This window comes from Miniopterus schreibersii, assembly GCF_964146895.1.
Source record: "Miniopterus schreibersii genome assembly, chromosome: X".
Taxonomy (NCBI): Eukaryota; Metazoa; Chordata; class Mammalia; order Chiroptera; family Miniopteridae; genus Miniopterus; species Miniopterus schreibersii.
In genome coordinates this window covers 17,339,025-17,356,467 of record NC_138104.1, presented here as the reverse complement: position 1 = coordinate 17,356,467, position 17,443 = coordinate 17,339,025, and the positions used below count along the sequence as shown (strand labels likewise).

The 17,443-nt window shown below is 35.7% G+C and overlaps 1 protein-coding gene across 2 annotated transcripts in view; it reads left to right on the top strand.

Annotated features, from left to right (window-relative positions):
• Positions 1 to 17,443, top strand: part of DOCK11 (dedicator of cytokinesis 11) — a 172,090-nt gene that overhangs the window by 98,911 nt on the left and 55,736 nt on the right. The window contains exons 24-33 of one of the 2 annotated variants that reach the window (XM_081125564.1): positions 206 to 324; positions 1,834 to 1,903; positions 1,984 to 2,109; positions 2,736 to 2,807; positions 4,415 to 4,561; positions 7,477 to 7,560; positions 8,580 to 8,691; positions 9,197 to 9,235; positions 10,864 to 11,042; positions 16,849 to 16,965. In XM_081125564.1, coding sequence (XP_080981690.1) covers positions 206 to 324; positions 1,834 to 1,903; positions 1,984 to 2,109; positions 2,736 to 2,807; positions 4,415 to 4,561; positions 7,477 to 7,560; positions 8,580 to 8,691; positions 9,197 to 9,235; positions 10,864 to 11,042; positions 16,849 to 16,965 — 1,065 coding nt within the window. The remainder of the gene's footprint in view (positions 1 to 205; positions 325 to 1,833; positions 1,904 to 1,983; positions 2,110 to 2,735; positions 2,808 to 4,414; positions 4,562 to 7,476; positions 7,561 to 8,579; positions 8,692 to 9,196; positions 9,236 to 10,863; positions 11,043 to 16,848; positions 16,966 to 17,443) is intronic. The other variant, XM_081125565.1, reaches the window with a different exon arrangement.

Genomic DNA, 17,443 nt, shown 5'->3' with positions numbered 1-17,443 from the left:
TATTATATATATTAATGAGATCTGAGTGCCAAAATAGAGATGCAGATAAAATAATTAACAAAATCCCCTGTTCCATGGAGCTCACATTTAAATAAGCTTATGTTCTAGTGAATATATTTCTCATTATTTCATTTTTTGTTGTTTCACATTTGCAAGTTATATCATATTTCTGTTTGTTTTCATAACTAATTATGACTTATTTTAGTGTTTGCATGCCATGGAGATCCAAGTCATGATACAGTTTCTACCTGTAATGCTTATGCAACTCTTCCGAGTTCTCACAAATATGACCCATGAAGATGACGTTCCTGTCAACTGCACCATGTGAGTTTTGGTGTTGAAATACCAAGAAGCAAGTTTTGTTTCCTTTTGCATTTCTTCATTTTAAATATAAATTGCTCTTCCAAATGAGAACCTGAATATCAGAAATTTAATATCAGTTTTCTTTAGTTTCATGTTTCTCAGATGGAGGGACTTGTATCCCCAGGGATGGATGGTACCATAAGCCATAGTAGGATAAGCTTCATGTGTTTTCCTTGACCAGGGGTTCTAACACTCGGCTGCATGGTAGAATCACCTGGGGAGCTTTTTAAAATTCCTCTGCCAGGCCACACTTCATACCAATTAAACCAGAATCTCTGGAAGTAGAACTCAGCATTAGTATTTTTTAAAGTTTCCCAGGTGATTCCATAATGCACCAGAGTTTGAGAACCATTGCCCTTGACCAGTGTTGTCCAATACAACTTTCCCCAATCATGTACTATTTACACCTGTGCTGTCCAATATGGTAGCCATTAGCCACATTTAGCTATTGAGCGCTTGAAATGTGGCTAGTGTAACTGACAAATTGAATTTTTAATTATATTCCATTTAAATTTATATAGCCACTTGTGGCTGGTGGCATTCATATATTGGACAGAGTCACCTTAAGCCATCAATTTTTACTTGAAAGGGAAAAGAAGTGTTATTTTGATATGAAACAATATGGATATGTTGTAGAGTAGAATGCAAAATGCAACTGAATTTAGAAATTAAAACAGGAGACTTCAAAAAAATCGTGAGCTCAGTGGTGGATGTTTCTGGCCTTGCTGCTTCTGCTGCTACCACCATCAGGACTCAAGCTACACACACCTGCACACTGTTTGCTCTTCTCCGCTTGCTGTTGGGGATAGCCTGGATGGAAATTTAAGAAGCATTACTCTAGTCCAGAGCTTCTCAAAATGCGGTTCCCAGAACAGTAGCATCAGATCACCTGAGAGCTTAGCTTATTTAAAATGCTAATCATTGAACTTCACTCCGGACCTAAAAAATCAGAAATTCTGGGAGAGGGGCTGAGCAGCCTGCCCTCCCTGTGACTCTGATTCATGCTAAATTTTGAGAACCACTGCTAATCTCTTAACTTTAAAACTTTCTACAACTTTTATATTTACTTCCAATTTTAGTTCATGTTATTATACCTGTCCTACCTCTCCCTTCCCTTTTTCCCCATCTGTTGACATGCTGCTCATTTTATTTTTCTATTTCTTTTCTTCTCACTAGAGGGAATTTCAATATTTACCTTACTCAACTTCTTTTACTTCATAGTAGCTATGACTATACTTCAAATGTAGACAGAGATTTAAAAAGGAGATGAACATTTGGGTTGCCAAACTAAAATATCCTTTTGAACCAGTTAGACACAAACTACCATTACATCTTATGCAAACATCTCACCTTTAATTATTGAGGTAGTAATGGGAATTTTTAGGGTTAGATATGGTGGTCTTATCAAACAGTCAAATGATGGTAATTAATTGTAGCCTGACATGCTGACTTTTGTGACTGTTGTTTCAGGGTTCTTTTACATATTGTCTCAAAGTGTCATGAAGAAGGCTTGGATAATTACTTAAGATCCTTCATAAAGGTTTGTGGAATAAGCTTACTTTCTGAGCAGTTGCTTTTGTGTGAGAATTTTGTCTTACGGTTCATTTTCTTTATTTGTAGTATAGCTTCCGACCTGAAAAACCAAGTGCTCCTCAGGCCCAGCTAATACATGAAACCCTGGCTAGTACAATGATAGCAATATTGAAACAGTCTGCAGACTTTTTAGCAATAAACAAACTGTTAAAGGTAAGGAAACAGGACAAAAGGGGAAAAAAGCAGCCAGAGGTAGACTTGTTTGATACCCTCCCATTTCTAGTCTTTTATAATTTTTTCATGTGACCCTTACTTTCCTCATCACTTTGCCCATGCATCCTTTTTCCTCAAGTTCTCCAGAATTTCGTTCTCTTCACCCTCCCCATCCCCTCCACCTCAGTCAAATGTGTAATAGAAAGAATTTTGGATCAGGTAGACATGACTTAGAATCATGTATCCACTACTTAGTAGTTCTGTGGCCTAGGGCTGTTATTTAGCATCTCTGAACCTCAATCCCTCATTTCTAAAATATAAGTAAAGCATAAGACATCGTTTCTAGCATGTAGTAGTCATTCAGATGGTGGCTCTTATTATTGTCATTATTTTCCATTAAGCAAACATTCTCACCAAAAGCCCATTTGTACATCACAGTTGGCTCTGAGGTACAACTTGACCTTTCTGCCACCATTTGAAGTTACTCTGTGGAACTTAGATTGTGAATTGTGATCACTTTAAAATGTTATTAAAGTTAGACATAACATCCACATGGATTTGTTAAAGTTTTCTAAGCTTCAAAGATTTGGGTAACTATTAAGATTGATTTTATTTGTTTATTTTAGTACTCATGGTTTTTCTTTGAAACCATTGCAAAGTCTATGGCCACATACTTGTTGGAAGAGAATAAAATTAAGGTAAGTAGACTCAAGGGTAATACTTAATTAGCGTAGACAAAGAAGGCTAATTGTATTCACAGGTGGCCATGACATGCAAAGCCACTTTTATATTTAAGGGCTCTTAGCCCTTCGCTTTTTCAATTTTGCTTTAAAAAATGTATTGCATAGCCACTAAGGAAAACAGTATGGAAGTTTCTCAAAAAATTAAAAATGGAACTGCCTTATGATCCACCGATTCCTCTTCTGGGCCATATCTGAAGAAACCCAAAACACTAATTTGAAAGAATATATGCACCCCTATGTGCATTGCAGCATTATTTACAATAGCTAAGATTTGGAAGCAACCCTAGTGCCCATCAGTAGACAAGTGGGTAAAAAAGTGGTGGTACATATATAATGGAATATTACTTGGCCATAAAAAAGAATGAAATCTTACCATTTGCAATAGCGTGGATGGACCTAGAGGGTATTAATGCTAAGTGAAATAACTCAAGACAGAGAAAGACAAATACCATATGACTTCAGTTATATGTCAGATCTAAAGAACAATATAAATGAACAAACAAAACAGAAACAGACTCATAGACGCAGAACAGACTGTTGGTTGTCAGAGGGGAGGGGGCGTTGGGAGGCTGGGTGAAAAAGGTTGAGGGATTAAGAGTATGAGTTGGTAGTTACAAAATAGTCATGGGGATTAAAGTACAGCATAGGGAATATAGTTATAACTATGTATGATGCCAGGTAGGTACTAGTAGTATCAGGGGAACACTTTGTAAAGGATATGGTTGTCTAACCACTGTGCTGTACACCTGAAACTAATACAAAATAATATTGAATGTAAACTGTAATTGAAAAATAAAAAAATTTAAATGTATTGCATAAACCTGAGGTCTGACATTGACAGTTCATATTTTTTAAAGTCTAATCTTGAGAGGTTCTTTTACCTAGATTCTTTCATATTAGTTATTTGCCATGTAAAATGTACTATCTTTGAAGCTTTCCATTTGTCTTATGGTTTTAAAATGTCTATGTTGAAAACATTCATTTGGAATAACAAGTACCAAATCAGAAATGACCTTCCTTTTAGAAAGGTCAAAGGCATGTACACAGTTAAAACCACTTTATGCAATAGATGTGTTCCTAGAATGTGGTATATACATTTAGTTGTGTTTTCAAACTGTTTTAAGGTACAAAGAAATGTTTTTAGTTATTAAAATTATAAAGCCAAGACTTGTAAATTAAAAAAAAAAATTACCTCATCTCTATCATTTTAATTATAATTTTCAGAGAAAGGGTTTACTGAAATTGAGATGCATGGATGCATTTATATTTTGTGTGTCAGGAAAAAAAATGGAATGAAAAACTGGGATGTGTCTACATCTGAGGGACAGGATTCTAAACTTAGATCAGAATTACTATACTCTTGTTGATGATTTCAGCCAGTTAAATTACTAGAGATCCAGATAGTTCCTATCATGATGTAAAATATGCCATTTTTTAACTTGGGAGAAAAATTATACTCTAGTTAAAAAAAACACTTACATGTAGAATATATGTGAAAATAAAAATGACAATTGATTTAGACCTTTTGCAACTGACTGTTTTCTATGCCTGTTTAATTTAAGCTTCCCAGAGGCCAGAGGTTTCCTGAGGCATATCATCATGTCTTACATTCCTTGCTTCTGGCAATAATTCCCCATGTGACTATTCGCTATGCGGAGATTCCTGATGAGTCCAGAAATGTCAATTATAGTTTGGCTAACTTCCTGAAGGTGAGTTAAAGGCAGCCAGACCATGGTTAAGAAGTTATTCTTCACCCATATCTTCTTTAAAGCCAAAGGAAAAAATTAGCTAATTTCTAGAGATTCAGCTAGGTCTCTATAAGGCTGCTGGAGAGACTTGTAAGTGAATTGATTTATCAATTTTGTTAAACAGCCAAAGTTTGATTTTTTTTCTTCCCACTGAAATGACTAATTAATTAAACTAGAGGTCCCACACTGGTGACTTTGCCAGAGGCATGTTTTACATGTTTGTTTGTTTGTTTTTTCAAATATATTAAATTGAGTGTCTTTAGTTAGGTTACCAAAATCCCCACCACTCCTTAGTGTACCCCTGACTCTCTGTGCATTTATATCACTTCTCTGACCCCTGTTGGTCTTTTGAACTTAAAGCAACCTGTTACTGATGTAACCGCAGTCTACATGTTGCTAACCCATGTAGGTGAAAATTGGTAATTTTGGTCAGTGAGATTATTTTGTTTGAGTGATCCCAGAAACTTTTATAGTTATGGAAGACTGCATTTATTGTTATATTTTGTTATCAGTATGTAAGGGGAAATGCTAGAATGCAGTGCTCTGAAGTGGGTAACAACACTGTTTGATTTGTTGTGGGGATGGGGCATGGATTTGTAATGCACTCAGTTTTGACTTGCTCCTTTCCACCCCCCTCTTGTCACAGCTCCTTATCGTGTATCAACCATACATTAAAAACCTGATAGCCAATAATCCATTCAAGCAGGTTAGATGTCTAACATTACCCTCATTTTCTTATTAAAAATTCACAGCCAGGTTTCAGATCTCCAGAGTAGGATTTTCTGATATAAGACCACTCTTTGCCAGAACTAAAATAAAGTTTTAACACTACTACGTAATACTTTTTGTCTATTAAAAACCAAACATCCACATATCTTTTTATTTTTTATTCATTTTTTATTTTTATTTATTTATTTTATTTTTAAATTGATCTTTATTGTTGAAAGTATTACAGATATCTTCACTTTTTCCCCCGTTGATCCCCTCCACCCTGCATCTGCCCCTCCCTGCCCCCGAGCCTTCCCCACACTATTGTCTGTGTCCCTGGGTTGTGCATATATCCATATAAGTTCTTTGATTAATCTCTCTCTACCCACTCCCCCAACCCCGCCTTCCCACTGAGACTCATCAGTCTGTTCCAAAATAGATCTCTGGACCTATTTTGTTCCTCAGTCTTTTTTGTTTATTAGATCCCACATATGAGTGAGATCATGTAAAACAATCAGGAAGAATCAGAAAACCTGAATAGGGTAATAACAACTGATGAAATTGAAGCAGTAATAAAAACTCCCAGCAAACAAAAGCCCTGGTCCGACAGCTTCACAGGGGAGCTTTCTAATTCTTTAAGTTGTAGGGTTAGATAGTTTACTAAAAATTGTTCTTGCTTTTTGAGGTAGGCCAGCAGTGCTGTGAACTTCCCTCTTAGAACTGCTTTTGCTGTGTCCCATAGATTTTGGGTTGTGTGTTCACTTTCATTTGTTTCCAGGAAGTTTTTTATTTCTTTCTTGATCTTATTGGTGGTAACCCATTCATTGTTTAATAATATGTTATTTAGCCTCCATGTGTTTGAATGTTTTTGAGTGTTTTCACTGTAGTTGATTTCTAATCTCATGCCATTGTGATCTGAGATGCTTGATCTGATTTCAGTCTTCTTGAACTTGTAGAGACTAGTTTTGTGTCCTAATATGTGATCTGTCTTTGAGCATGACCCACGTGTACTTGAGAGGAATGTACATTCTGCAGCTTTGGGGTGAAATTTTCTGTAAATATCAATTAAATCCACCTGATCTAGTGTCCCATTTAAAGTCACTGTTTCTGTGTTGACTTATTGTCTGGGAGATCTATCTAGTGAAGTCAGTGGGGTGTTAAAGTCCATGACTATGACTGTATTGCTCTTGATCTCTGCCTTAAAGTCCTTAAGGTTATTGTTGATAGGCCCTTATTTATTGCCATTTGAATTCTTTATGCCTATGTTTCTCTCTCTATTTCTTCTTATTACAGCAGTCCCTTTAATATTTCTTGCAATGCTTCTATTTCTTAGAGGCAATAGAGAACTCTTAAAAGCTTTTAGGAAGGCAGGTGACATGATTAGGGCTTGGAGTTAGAGATTAATCTGGAAACACTTAGGTGGATGGAAAGATTAGAGGCATGAAACTGGTTAGGAGGCTAACTGTAGTGTTCAGTTGGCAAGGTAATGAGAGCCTTAACGAGGAGAATGACAGCAGGCAAATATGAACAATTAGGAGGGCTGTCACAGAGGAAGAATGTTTTAATAGCCAAGACTTCATAAAATGCAGAAAAACATTTGGTCTGAAATATTTACATAGGCAAGCCTCACTTTGAATAGCAAAATGACCACTTTACACTTCACTTTACACTTTGAGAGTTGACCCAAATGGGGCAGTGCAACTGAATAGGTTACATATATGTGTGTATGTGTATATATGGAAATATATGTGTATGTGTATTTATGGAAATATGTATATATAGATAGTATATGTATGTTTTTGTATATGTGTATATATATAGGGTGTCCCAAAAAATGTATATACACTTCAACAACTGATAGCTCAAATGATGTTTCTTTCTTTTCAGATTTAACCCATTGGAATTAATAATTATTCAACTTGTGTATACATTTTTTGCGACACCATGTATGATTTTATTTATAAAATTGTACAATTGCATTCCAATTCCAGTGACAACTCTCTCTTTCTTTAAGGTCACCTAATGATCTGAAAACTGTTATTCTATTACCTGTAAAAGAAAAAGTGTCATCCCAAAGATGTGGAACAAATTTAAAAATTAAAAAAAAACTTATATTGACAGACTTAGACTTATGAAGCTAACTGTTCATTGTGATTTGGTTTCTCTAGCGCTGTTTGACACTAATGGATAGAGGATTTGTTTTCAATTTGATAAATGACTATATATCTGGATTCAGCCCCAAAGATCCTAAGGTAAGTTATAAGGACATAACTGTAGTAGATGTCAGACACTGTAGTGTGAGATCAAAGGTGACATTTATTGTCCCCTGGAGGATTTGAAACTGCTGTTTTCATTTAGGTACTTTGAGTATAGCTGTACCTCAAAGAAGGGAATATTGCCCAGCCGGGCGTGGCTCAGCGGTTGAGCATCAATCTAGGATCCAGGCGATCGGGGTTCGATTCCTGGTCAGGGCACATGCCCGGGTTGCGGGCTTGATCAATGACTCTCTCATCATTGATGTTTCTATCTCTCTCTCTCTCCCTCTCCTTTCTGCTCTCTGAAATCAATAAAGATATATTAAAAAAAAAAAAAAAAAAAAAAGGGAATATTACATAGTGTTCTGGGGGTCACCTAAGACCATCCACATGTTTGGTGGTTTAGTAGAAAGACTCATAGGACTCAACATGTAGTCGTACTCACGGCTAAGATGCTCAGCTGGATCAGTAAGGGAAAAAGACATCAAGTGGAGTCCTTGGCAATGTGTGTGCAGGCTTCCCAAGCATGTCCTTCCTCCTGTGAAGACTCACACAGCACGCCTTCTCCCCAGCAGTGCAAATGCAGCCACCAATGTGCAATCTTTCTGTTCAGAGAAGCCCATTTGAGACTCAGAGTTTAGGGTTGTTATTGGGGCAGTTCATGGATTGAAAACTGGTCAAAATTTCAGCCTTGGAAAGGAAAGGAAAGCAGGTGTTCGCCATAAATCATATTGTTTGTACAGATAGTCTGAGCTGGCTGGCACAGAATGTACACTCTTATCATGTAGGGAACGTTTTAAAATCCAGTTTCCCAAATGCCAGCCAACAACCAACCGGTCTTTTTAAGAAGAGCAGTCTTGGGCCTGTTGTGTTAACTCTTTCCTGCACGGGTCACCTTTCCAGAAATACTTAAAATACTAAACACTTCTGTTTTGAAAATTAATGTTCTGTATTTAATTATTAAAATATTTAATGCCTCCTGACTATGTATTCATGTCTAATTTCTTTCCATTTAGGTTCTGTCTGAATACAAGTTTGAATTCCTACAAACAATTTGCAATCATGAACATTACATTCCTCTAAATTTGCCAATGGCATTTGCAAAACCTAAACTTCAGCGAGTTCAAGGTAGGTATTTGTGTTTTCCATCATTTGGAATTGTGTTCTCCCCCCCCCCCTTTTTTTTTTTTGCTAGCACTAGTATAGTATTTTCTAGTTAAACCAGTCAATTTAACCTCAGAATTGTTACTATCTGCAGATAGGTTTGTTAATGGTATTCTGCATTTCCTTCATAGTGTCAGTATGGTAGTATTTATAGTGTGAAGAAATCTGGTGTGTTACAGAGATTGTTACTTAAACACAGATGTTAGATACTAGAAAAATTGCTCTCTGTAGTAGTGTTTGTACTCTTGTATGAGAATGAATTAAGAAAATCATATAAATGCATTTCTGCTGGAAGGAGCTCAAAAGAACTGTATAAAGGCAGAAATAAAATAGTAATATGTATGTATTAAATTTGTGAAATGCCTTCACTTGTCTCCATTGCTAGTTTTATTGAATGCTTTGTTGTGTAGCACTATTCTTATGTTATTATGTTTTTTATTTGTCCCTTTTCTTTTCATGTATTAATTAGATTTTTTTTCATTTGCGGTGGACCGTTTGACTTCAGTAGGTAGGTTTAACTCGGTTCACTCTAAAGTAGTTTGCTTTCTTTAAAAACAATTGATTTGATGAATGGCTAAGATGGACGGGGCCTTTGTTTGCTTTTCAAATCCTCCCTAGCCAAAATGAGGCTTTAGTTAATATATCCAGAAAATGTAGGAGGCAGTATATTTGTTTGCTTTTAAAATAAACTTGAGTGTTGATTTCTAGAAGAATCAACTTGAAAACATTATCATCAGAAAACAAGTTTAGGCTCCTGCCAGCACGAGGGCTAGAGGGTAGCTAACACAGTCCTTTAAGTGTGTGTCATCTGCCATGCTTGCCTTGCTTCTCTCTGACCCTGTTTCATGACTGCTTGGGCACAGTTTTGAAGGAGTGGGTGAACTCATCTGATTAGATTTCTTTAAATCACTGCAGTGAAAAACTGCCATTGTAAAATCTGCCCAGATAAGGCCACCCGGGCTAGTCAGTACTGGCTCTTGTGCATAGAAAGTGATGGGGGTTCACAAAGGAGCATGACTAATGGCAGGAAGGAAGTCATCTGCTTTGGTTTCTAGGGGGTAGCTGCTGAGCAGTGGTTTTAGTGATTGAATTATAGCCAGTGAAAATAGAGGGAAAATATTCAACTGCTCCCTTATTAGATTTTGAGCATGTATAGCTCACATACTTCTCCCAGTATTTATTAATAGTTATGAGGAAGTCAGAGAAAAGGGGTGGATAGAGCATCAAGATTTAGGATTAAATCTGACTACTCACAGCATTTATTAACTCCTAACTGAATGCATAGCATTATATTAAATGCTAAAGTGGCCAAAAAACAAAATAGAAGATGTATCCTTTGGCTTTATGGCCTAACTAAATTAAAGCATAGCCTAGAGGAAATATTGTAGAAATCTACTCTAGAAATTACTAAACTTAATCACAATCTTTGCTGAATAGTTGTAAGGCAAGTCCCAACTAGTGTATTAGCAGCTGGGATTGAAAATGGATTGAGGATCTAAAAGGAAGTGAAAGACATAATTTGAAGTGTTGATTTTATGAAATAAAATTTAGATTTGTATTTACATGAAGATGAATTGGAATGGAATGAGGCTGCTTTTCTTATTGTTCTTGTATCTCATTGTATTTAGGTCACTATGTGACATTTACTAGAACAGCCAGTAGTTAGTACTGTTAGAATGATTCAGTTGTCTAGTTTTTCTTCCTTTTCCTAATTTGCAAGTATAAACAGATAAGTAAATCAAGTATTGTCATATAGAATTACTCCAATTTGTAGTCGTAACTAAATCTCTTCAGATAATAAAGAAATGTGTTAAGACATTGCCAAATATTACCATTATCATTCTAAGTTCTATTCTAAGATTTCCAAGCATTAAAAGAATTAGGAAGGAAAAGAATCTAGGGACTATCCTACCCCCTGAAATTACCATTAAGGCTATCATCTAGACCTAATTATGAGGGCCCCTGTCTTGTAAAATTTTGCATGCTAGTTCTGTATGATAAAATAATCGTTCAGATTCATTAATAATAAAATAATAACTCTTGCTAGCATGATCATATATTACTAAATAGTATTTTAATATTAAAATAATTTTTGAATATTTTTATAAATGAGTTTTAAATTTCATTGTACTGCAGATTCAAATCTTGAATACAGCTTATCAGATGAATATTGCAAGCATCACTTCTTGGTTGGTCTACTTCTGAGGGAAACCTCCATTGCTCTTCAAGACAATTATGAAATCAGATATACAGCTATCTCTGTCATAAAGAATCTTTTGATAAAACATGCATTCGATACTAGATACCAGCACAAGGTAAGGATGTCTATATAATCATCAATGTCATATTAGTAAATTTCTGCTAAGATTTCACATTAAAGATGAAATTTTCAGTAAGGAACATAATATGACATTGATGAACTTATTTTTACAAATATGTTTTGTTTCCATTTCAAATGATTAGGTTTTAAAAATATTGTTTAGTTAACTGTTGGAAAAAAACACTGTTTTCTCCCTTTGGCCATATTTTTCCCAGGAAACTCAATGGGATTTTTTTTTTAATATATCTTTATTGACTTCAGGGAGAGGAAAGGAGAGGGAGAGAGAGAGATAGAAACATCGATGATGAGAGAGTCATTGATTGGCTGCAGCCCGCAACCCGGGCATGTGCCCTGACCGGGAATTGAACCCGGATCGCCTGGATCCTAGGTCGACGCTCAACCACTGAGCCACGCCCGGCTGGGCAATGGGATTTTTTAATGATATATAAACAATGTGTATTTGCCTTCCTTGAATGAACTGAAAGTGTTGTCTTAGTTAAAAACAAAAAAAACCCACTGATTTCTCATGTTACGTTTAAGAACAACGTAACCATTTCATGATGTTACATGAATGTGTATTTGCCTTCCCTGAATAAACTGAAAGTGTTGTCCTAGTTAAAAGCAAAACTAAAAAAACCCAAAGTGTTGTCCTAGTTAAAAAACAAAAACAAAAAAACCCACTGGTTTCTCATGCTATGTTTAAGAACAACATAACCATTTCATGATGTTACATAAACAAATTATGATTTTTCAAAAAACATCATATACTGTTGTATCCATGTGAACTCTTTCAAATATATACCTTAATATATATCCATAAATAAATATATTGATTTCTAAGTGATTAATAATAAAACATAAGTATGTCAACTATAGAATATGTAATAGGAAGTTTTTCTTCTTACTGAATAAATGTGGATGTGGATGTAAACCTTGCATACATTACACATGAGTCTGTGTGTGAAGGCCATGGCTATAGTTCATATTTGCTATACCTTTATTTTTTTATCTTATTTTTAAAAATATATCTTTATTGATTTCAGAGAGAGGAAAGAAGAGGGAGAGAGAGAGATAGAAACATCAATGATGAGACAGTGATTGATCGGGTGCCTCCTGCATGCACACCCCCTACTGGGGATCCAGCCCGCAACCCGGGCCTGTGCCCTGACCAGGAATCGAGCCTTGATCTCCTGGATCCTAGGTCGACGCTCAACCGCTGAGCCACGCCCAGCCGGGCTTGCTGCACCTTTAATGTATATATTCAAACCTTATTAACATTAAATCCTATGGGCTTGAAAATGTGTACTGCAAACTATATGCATTTAGAATAACCTAACTCACCTGCTATCAAATGGCTCAAGGTAACATATTGTTTCATAACTAATCATCGGTCCCTTTGTTTTTGCATTCAAATATAAATAAAGTTATGTTACTTATTATAATCACTTTGGAAAGCTGACTTGGAAATTGATTTTATTCTTTCTCTGCAGCATTCCCATTTGTCCTTAATAAACAGAAAATGCCTGCCAGCTATATCCAGTTATATTTCCTTAATTACAACTTTTTAATTACAGTTTTTTGCTAGTTTGCTTTACATGATTTTATTATAAAATAGATTTAAACTCCTCACCTTTAAGATGTTATTTATTACTTACTGTAGTTCGCATTGTTTTTGTCACATTATAACTATAATAACATTCTCCCACTTATTGTAGTTTGCTCTGTTATGTGCCCCCTTTTTGGTGAATGTTGATACTGACCTAACACAAGTTAGCTTTTCATTTAGATATATTATACCAGTTATCTTAAAAGTCATCCATTCCAACCAAGCTTAGTCACACCTTTAAAAATGCTAGTTACTGCTGGGTTCTGGTTAATTGCTGCTTATGCCATTAGTGGGGAAAAGGATCTTATGCAATGTGGAGGAAAACATCTTTAGCTGTGATTTCAATGGATTCACAGGAAAGGTACAAAATGAACTTTCCCTCCGTGAAGCAGGAAGCTGTACTCCCCCCTACCCTACCTCTTTAGGTGAAAGTGAAGGAAAAGGGATTTCACTAGTGCCTTACCTAGAGGTGGAATTTTAAATACAGATGCTCCTCAACTTCTGATGGGGTTACATACTAACAAACCCATTGTAAATGGAAAATATCATAAGTTGAAAATGCATTTAATACACATCTTACCGAACATCAGAGCTTAGCCAAGTCTACCTTAAATGTGCTCAGAACACTTACACTAGCTTACAGTTGGGCACAATAGTCAAACACAAAGCCTATTTTATAATCAGGTGTGGAATATCTCATATAGTTTATTATGCATATCACTTTCACACCATTGTAAAGTAAATAAAAATCATAACTTGAACCGTCATAAGATGGGGACAATCTGAATTTTACATCACCCATTTGGACATTATTTACTTTTAAAATTCTGAGAGTAGTATATGTACACACACACACACACACAGCTATTGTTATCTGTAAATAAGTTAAACATTATGCCTGTTTGAGTGTTTGAGGTTTTAGACTATGGGAAAGATTGAAATGCCAAACCCATTATTCTTTCAGTAACTTCCAAAGCCCTTTCCTCTCTGTTCAAAACCTTCAGACAGGTATTAATGAGTATGGGATTCTCTCCAATAGAGCTTTGCTTCATGGGCCTGATTAACCAAAGCTTAAATTCCTTCCTCTGTTTGGTCCAAATAATCCACAGGTGGCCTAAGAGGCCATTTGTCAAATAATAAATAAAGATGCCAAAGTGAGGGTAGAGAGAGGAGCTTCAAGTACCTATAATTTCAATCATGTCTCCCAAAGTGACTCCAAATAAATACACAGTCAAGAAAAGAAAATGCTTCCTATGGAAAGGCTGCTTTGAGACTAGATCCCCTAGTCACCTCCTCTTCTCAGTTCCAACCACATTGCCATTCCTCAGCCCTCCTCTAATGAAATTATGGAGGTGTCACTGGTCCCTGTTCCGCGTTATTCATAAACTGCTTTGGGAAATCTCCCAACTTCTTATAAATTACCATGAGACATCTTTCCTGCTCAGAACAAGAACGTCCAATGTCTAACGTGTGTCCTGAGGTCTGTATCAGTTACTGTACCCACTGCAAGTGATGTTGATACCTAAGAGAATTCCAATTTCTACTTGGGCTGTGGTCAAATCTTTTTTTTTTTTTTAAAGTAATCTGCATACATGGTAAAAATAAATAAATAAATAAATAAATAAATAAATAGTGCCTTTCTTACATTCCTTACCTCCATGCCCCAATTCATCTCTCCAGAAGCAGCTGCTGTTATCATTTTCTTATATATGCTTCTATTTTACACATGCACAAGCCTATATATAATATATACAGGGTGGCGCAAAAGCAGGTTTACAGTTGTTCATATGAAAAATAATACAATAAATAATAAATAATAATGCAAAAATAAACTGTGTTACATGTACTCACAACTCTAAACCTACTTTTGCCCCACCCTGTATAATAGAAACCATTATGCATTTTCCTTTTTTCATTTAACAATACACCCTAAAGGTAGATCTACCACATTTAAAAGAATTTGCAGTATACCATTATATGGATATACCTTATTTTATTTAGTCATCTTCTATTAATAGATTCTGAGGTTGTTTGCTTTTAATATATTTTGCACTGACTGTATGTTTTCCTGTGTTCCTATTCACCTGAGAGAACTGTAGCCTCTCCTTCTCTAGTGATCACTCACTATCAGAACTAAAATGGGCTCTAATCTAGAAGCTATAATATTAATAATAGTAGCTAAAATTTATTGAGGCATCTCTGTGCCAGACACTGTATTGAATAACTCACATGAATTATTATCATCCCCATTTTACCAAAGAGAAAACTGTGGTTAAGTGATTTGACCACAATCAAGTTACTAGTAACAGGAGAGCTGAAATTCATGTGTTTCTAAAATCTAAAATTCGTGCTCTTACCCACTAGATTGTATTGCCTCTCAAATCTTAAGTGGGACACTGAAATATTAGAGAACTACTAAGAAAGGGTGATCGTGATGGTGAAAAATCTTGAAACCAAAGCCATGTGAAAAGTAAAGGAAAGTAATAAGGGCTGTTTCGCCTTGCAAAGAGTGAATTAAGACAATTGATGGTAACTGTCTCCAAATATTGAAAGGGTTGCCATGTCAAAGTGGAAGTGGAAGTGGAAGTAGGCTTATTCTTTGTAGTTCCAAAGGGAAGAGTTATACCTAACAGGTAGAACCTTCAAGGAGTAAATCAGCTAAAGAACCTTTCTATCAGAATATATGAAAAAATTGGAATGTTTAAGAAGTTTATAAACTAACCATTTGTCAAGGATACAGGTAAGGTCCATTCCTGCCTTGAGGAAGTTGGACAAGATTAATATACCCAAACCTCTGTGCACATCAGCATCATCTGGGGCAGATTCCCAGGACTCAGCCCAGTCCTACTGAACCTGAATCTCCCAGTGATAAGAGACTGTTATCGATAGGGTTAGAAATTAGAAGTCTGTTAAGATGGGTCCTTGAAATGTACAAAAAAAGTGCAGATGGCAAATTAACATGCAAAATTGTTTAAACTCAAGAATAAATGCAAATATGCAAATTAAAGCAAGATGATATACTATTGATCTGTGTTCTCTAGGTTGACCTTTGTGCCCTAGAGGTCTTATCTAAATCTCCAGACAAGCCTCCTAAAGTCCTGAAATATAGAGGGCAACTCTTGTGTCATGAAAACCACTGTTTTTGCTGATTTGAGTGTATGCACATATCTGGTGAGGAATGTCTATAGCTGAGAAAAGCAATAAATAAATTTGTATAAGAGGTACGACATGAGTTAAGACTATTGTGGCCAGCTTTATTTACATATTTATAAATATATCAATCTCCCAATCCCTATAATTGATTTAGGGGCCAAGATCACATTGTTTTAATTGCTGTTTTAATCAAAGCAAAAAAATGTTTCTTGAACGAATACAGTAATTTGTTTTTTTCACTTCATTCATTCATTTATTCATCTATTCAGCTAATGTATATTGGCCATCTGCTATGTGCCCAGGCACTGGGGATGAAGCAGTGAACAGGACAGACATGCTGATCCCTGCTCTCATAAAACTCAGCCCTCACTGGAGTGAAAGAGTAGGACTAATATTATCTGCTTTTCTAGATCAACTCTTCTTTAAAAAATAACTTTTGCCTTTTACATTATGTAGTTGTGTTTGAGGCATGTGATTTGACTGTATTCTGTATAAATCCAAATACCAACAATGTTCTGTGGTAATTCTGAGACTGTAAGTATAAATAGACTCATGATTCACTAATTGGTTATGGATGTTAGCCTGCTTTTAGTCTTAAAACTGATAGAGCCAACTTTATTTGTAATACATACATATTTTATACCTATTAAACTTTTTTTAAATGTATTTTTCAGTTACAGTTGACATACAATATTATCTGTTTTAGGTGTACAACATAGTGATTAGACATTTACATACCTTATGATGTGATCATCCTGATAAGTTTAGTACCCACCTGGCACCATACATAGTTATTACAATGTTATTGACTATATTCACTATGCTGTACTTTATATCCTCATGACTATTTTATAACTACCAATTTGTACTTCTTAATCTCTTCACCTTTTTCATCCTTCCTCCCAACCCCTCCCATCTGGCAACGGTCCATTTATTCTCTGTATCTATTAATTTCTGTTTTGTTTGTTCATTTATTTTGTTTTTTAGATTTCACAATAAGTGAAATCATTATACCTATAAGCTTCTGATAATTATTTTTCAGAACCAGCAAGCCAAAATAGCACAATTGTACCTCCCATTTGTTGGACTGCTTTTGGAAAATATACAGCGATTAGCAGGCCGAGATACCTTGTATTCTTGTGCAGCCATGCCTAATTCTGTAAGTAGTAATGTGTTTCTGTTGGTGTTTTATCTTGTTTTATTGACTACATTTGTAATTGGGCTCATATGCTGTATGGTCTCAATTTACATGGTTCGCTTTTCACTCCATTTTTACATTTACACTTCTTCCTAGAGCAGTGTTTCTCCAACTTCAATGTGCATAAGAATCACCTGGGGAATTTGTTAAAACAAAGATTCTGATTCAGCAGGCCTGGATGGAGCTTGAGATTATGCGTTCTAACAAACTTTTGGCTGCTTCTGCTCCAAGGACCACACTTTAAGTAACAAGGTCCAGGAGAACACCAAGAATTCCCTGTACCCAGTGTTTTAAGATTTGCTGCTGTTCTGTGCCTTCATATATTTATTCAGCCTGAAAACGGAACAAAAGATTCTTCACCTCCAAAATGTTAGGCACCTGGGATTAAACTGTTCCTTTGCTCCTCTCCTCCCTTGACAGCCCCCTTTCAGCACTTCTT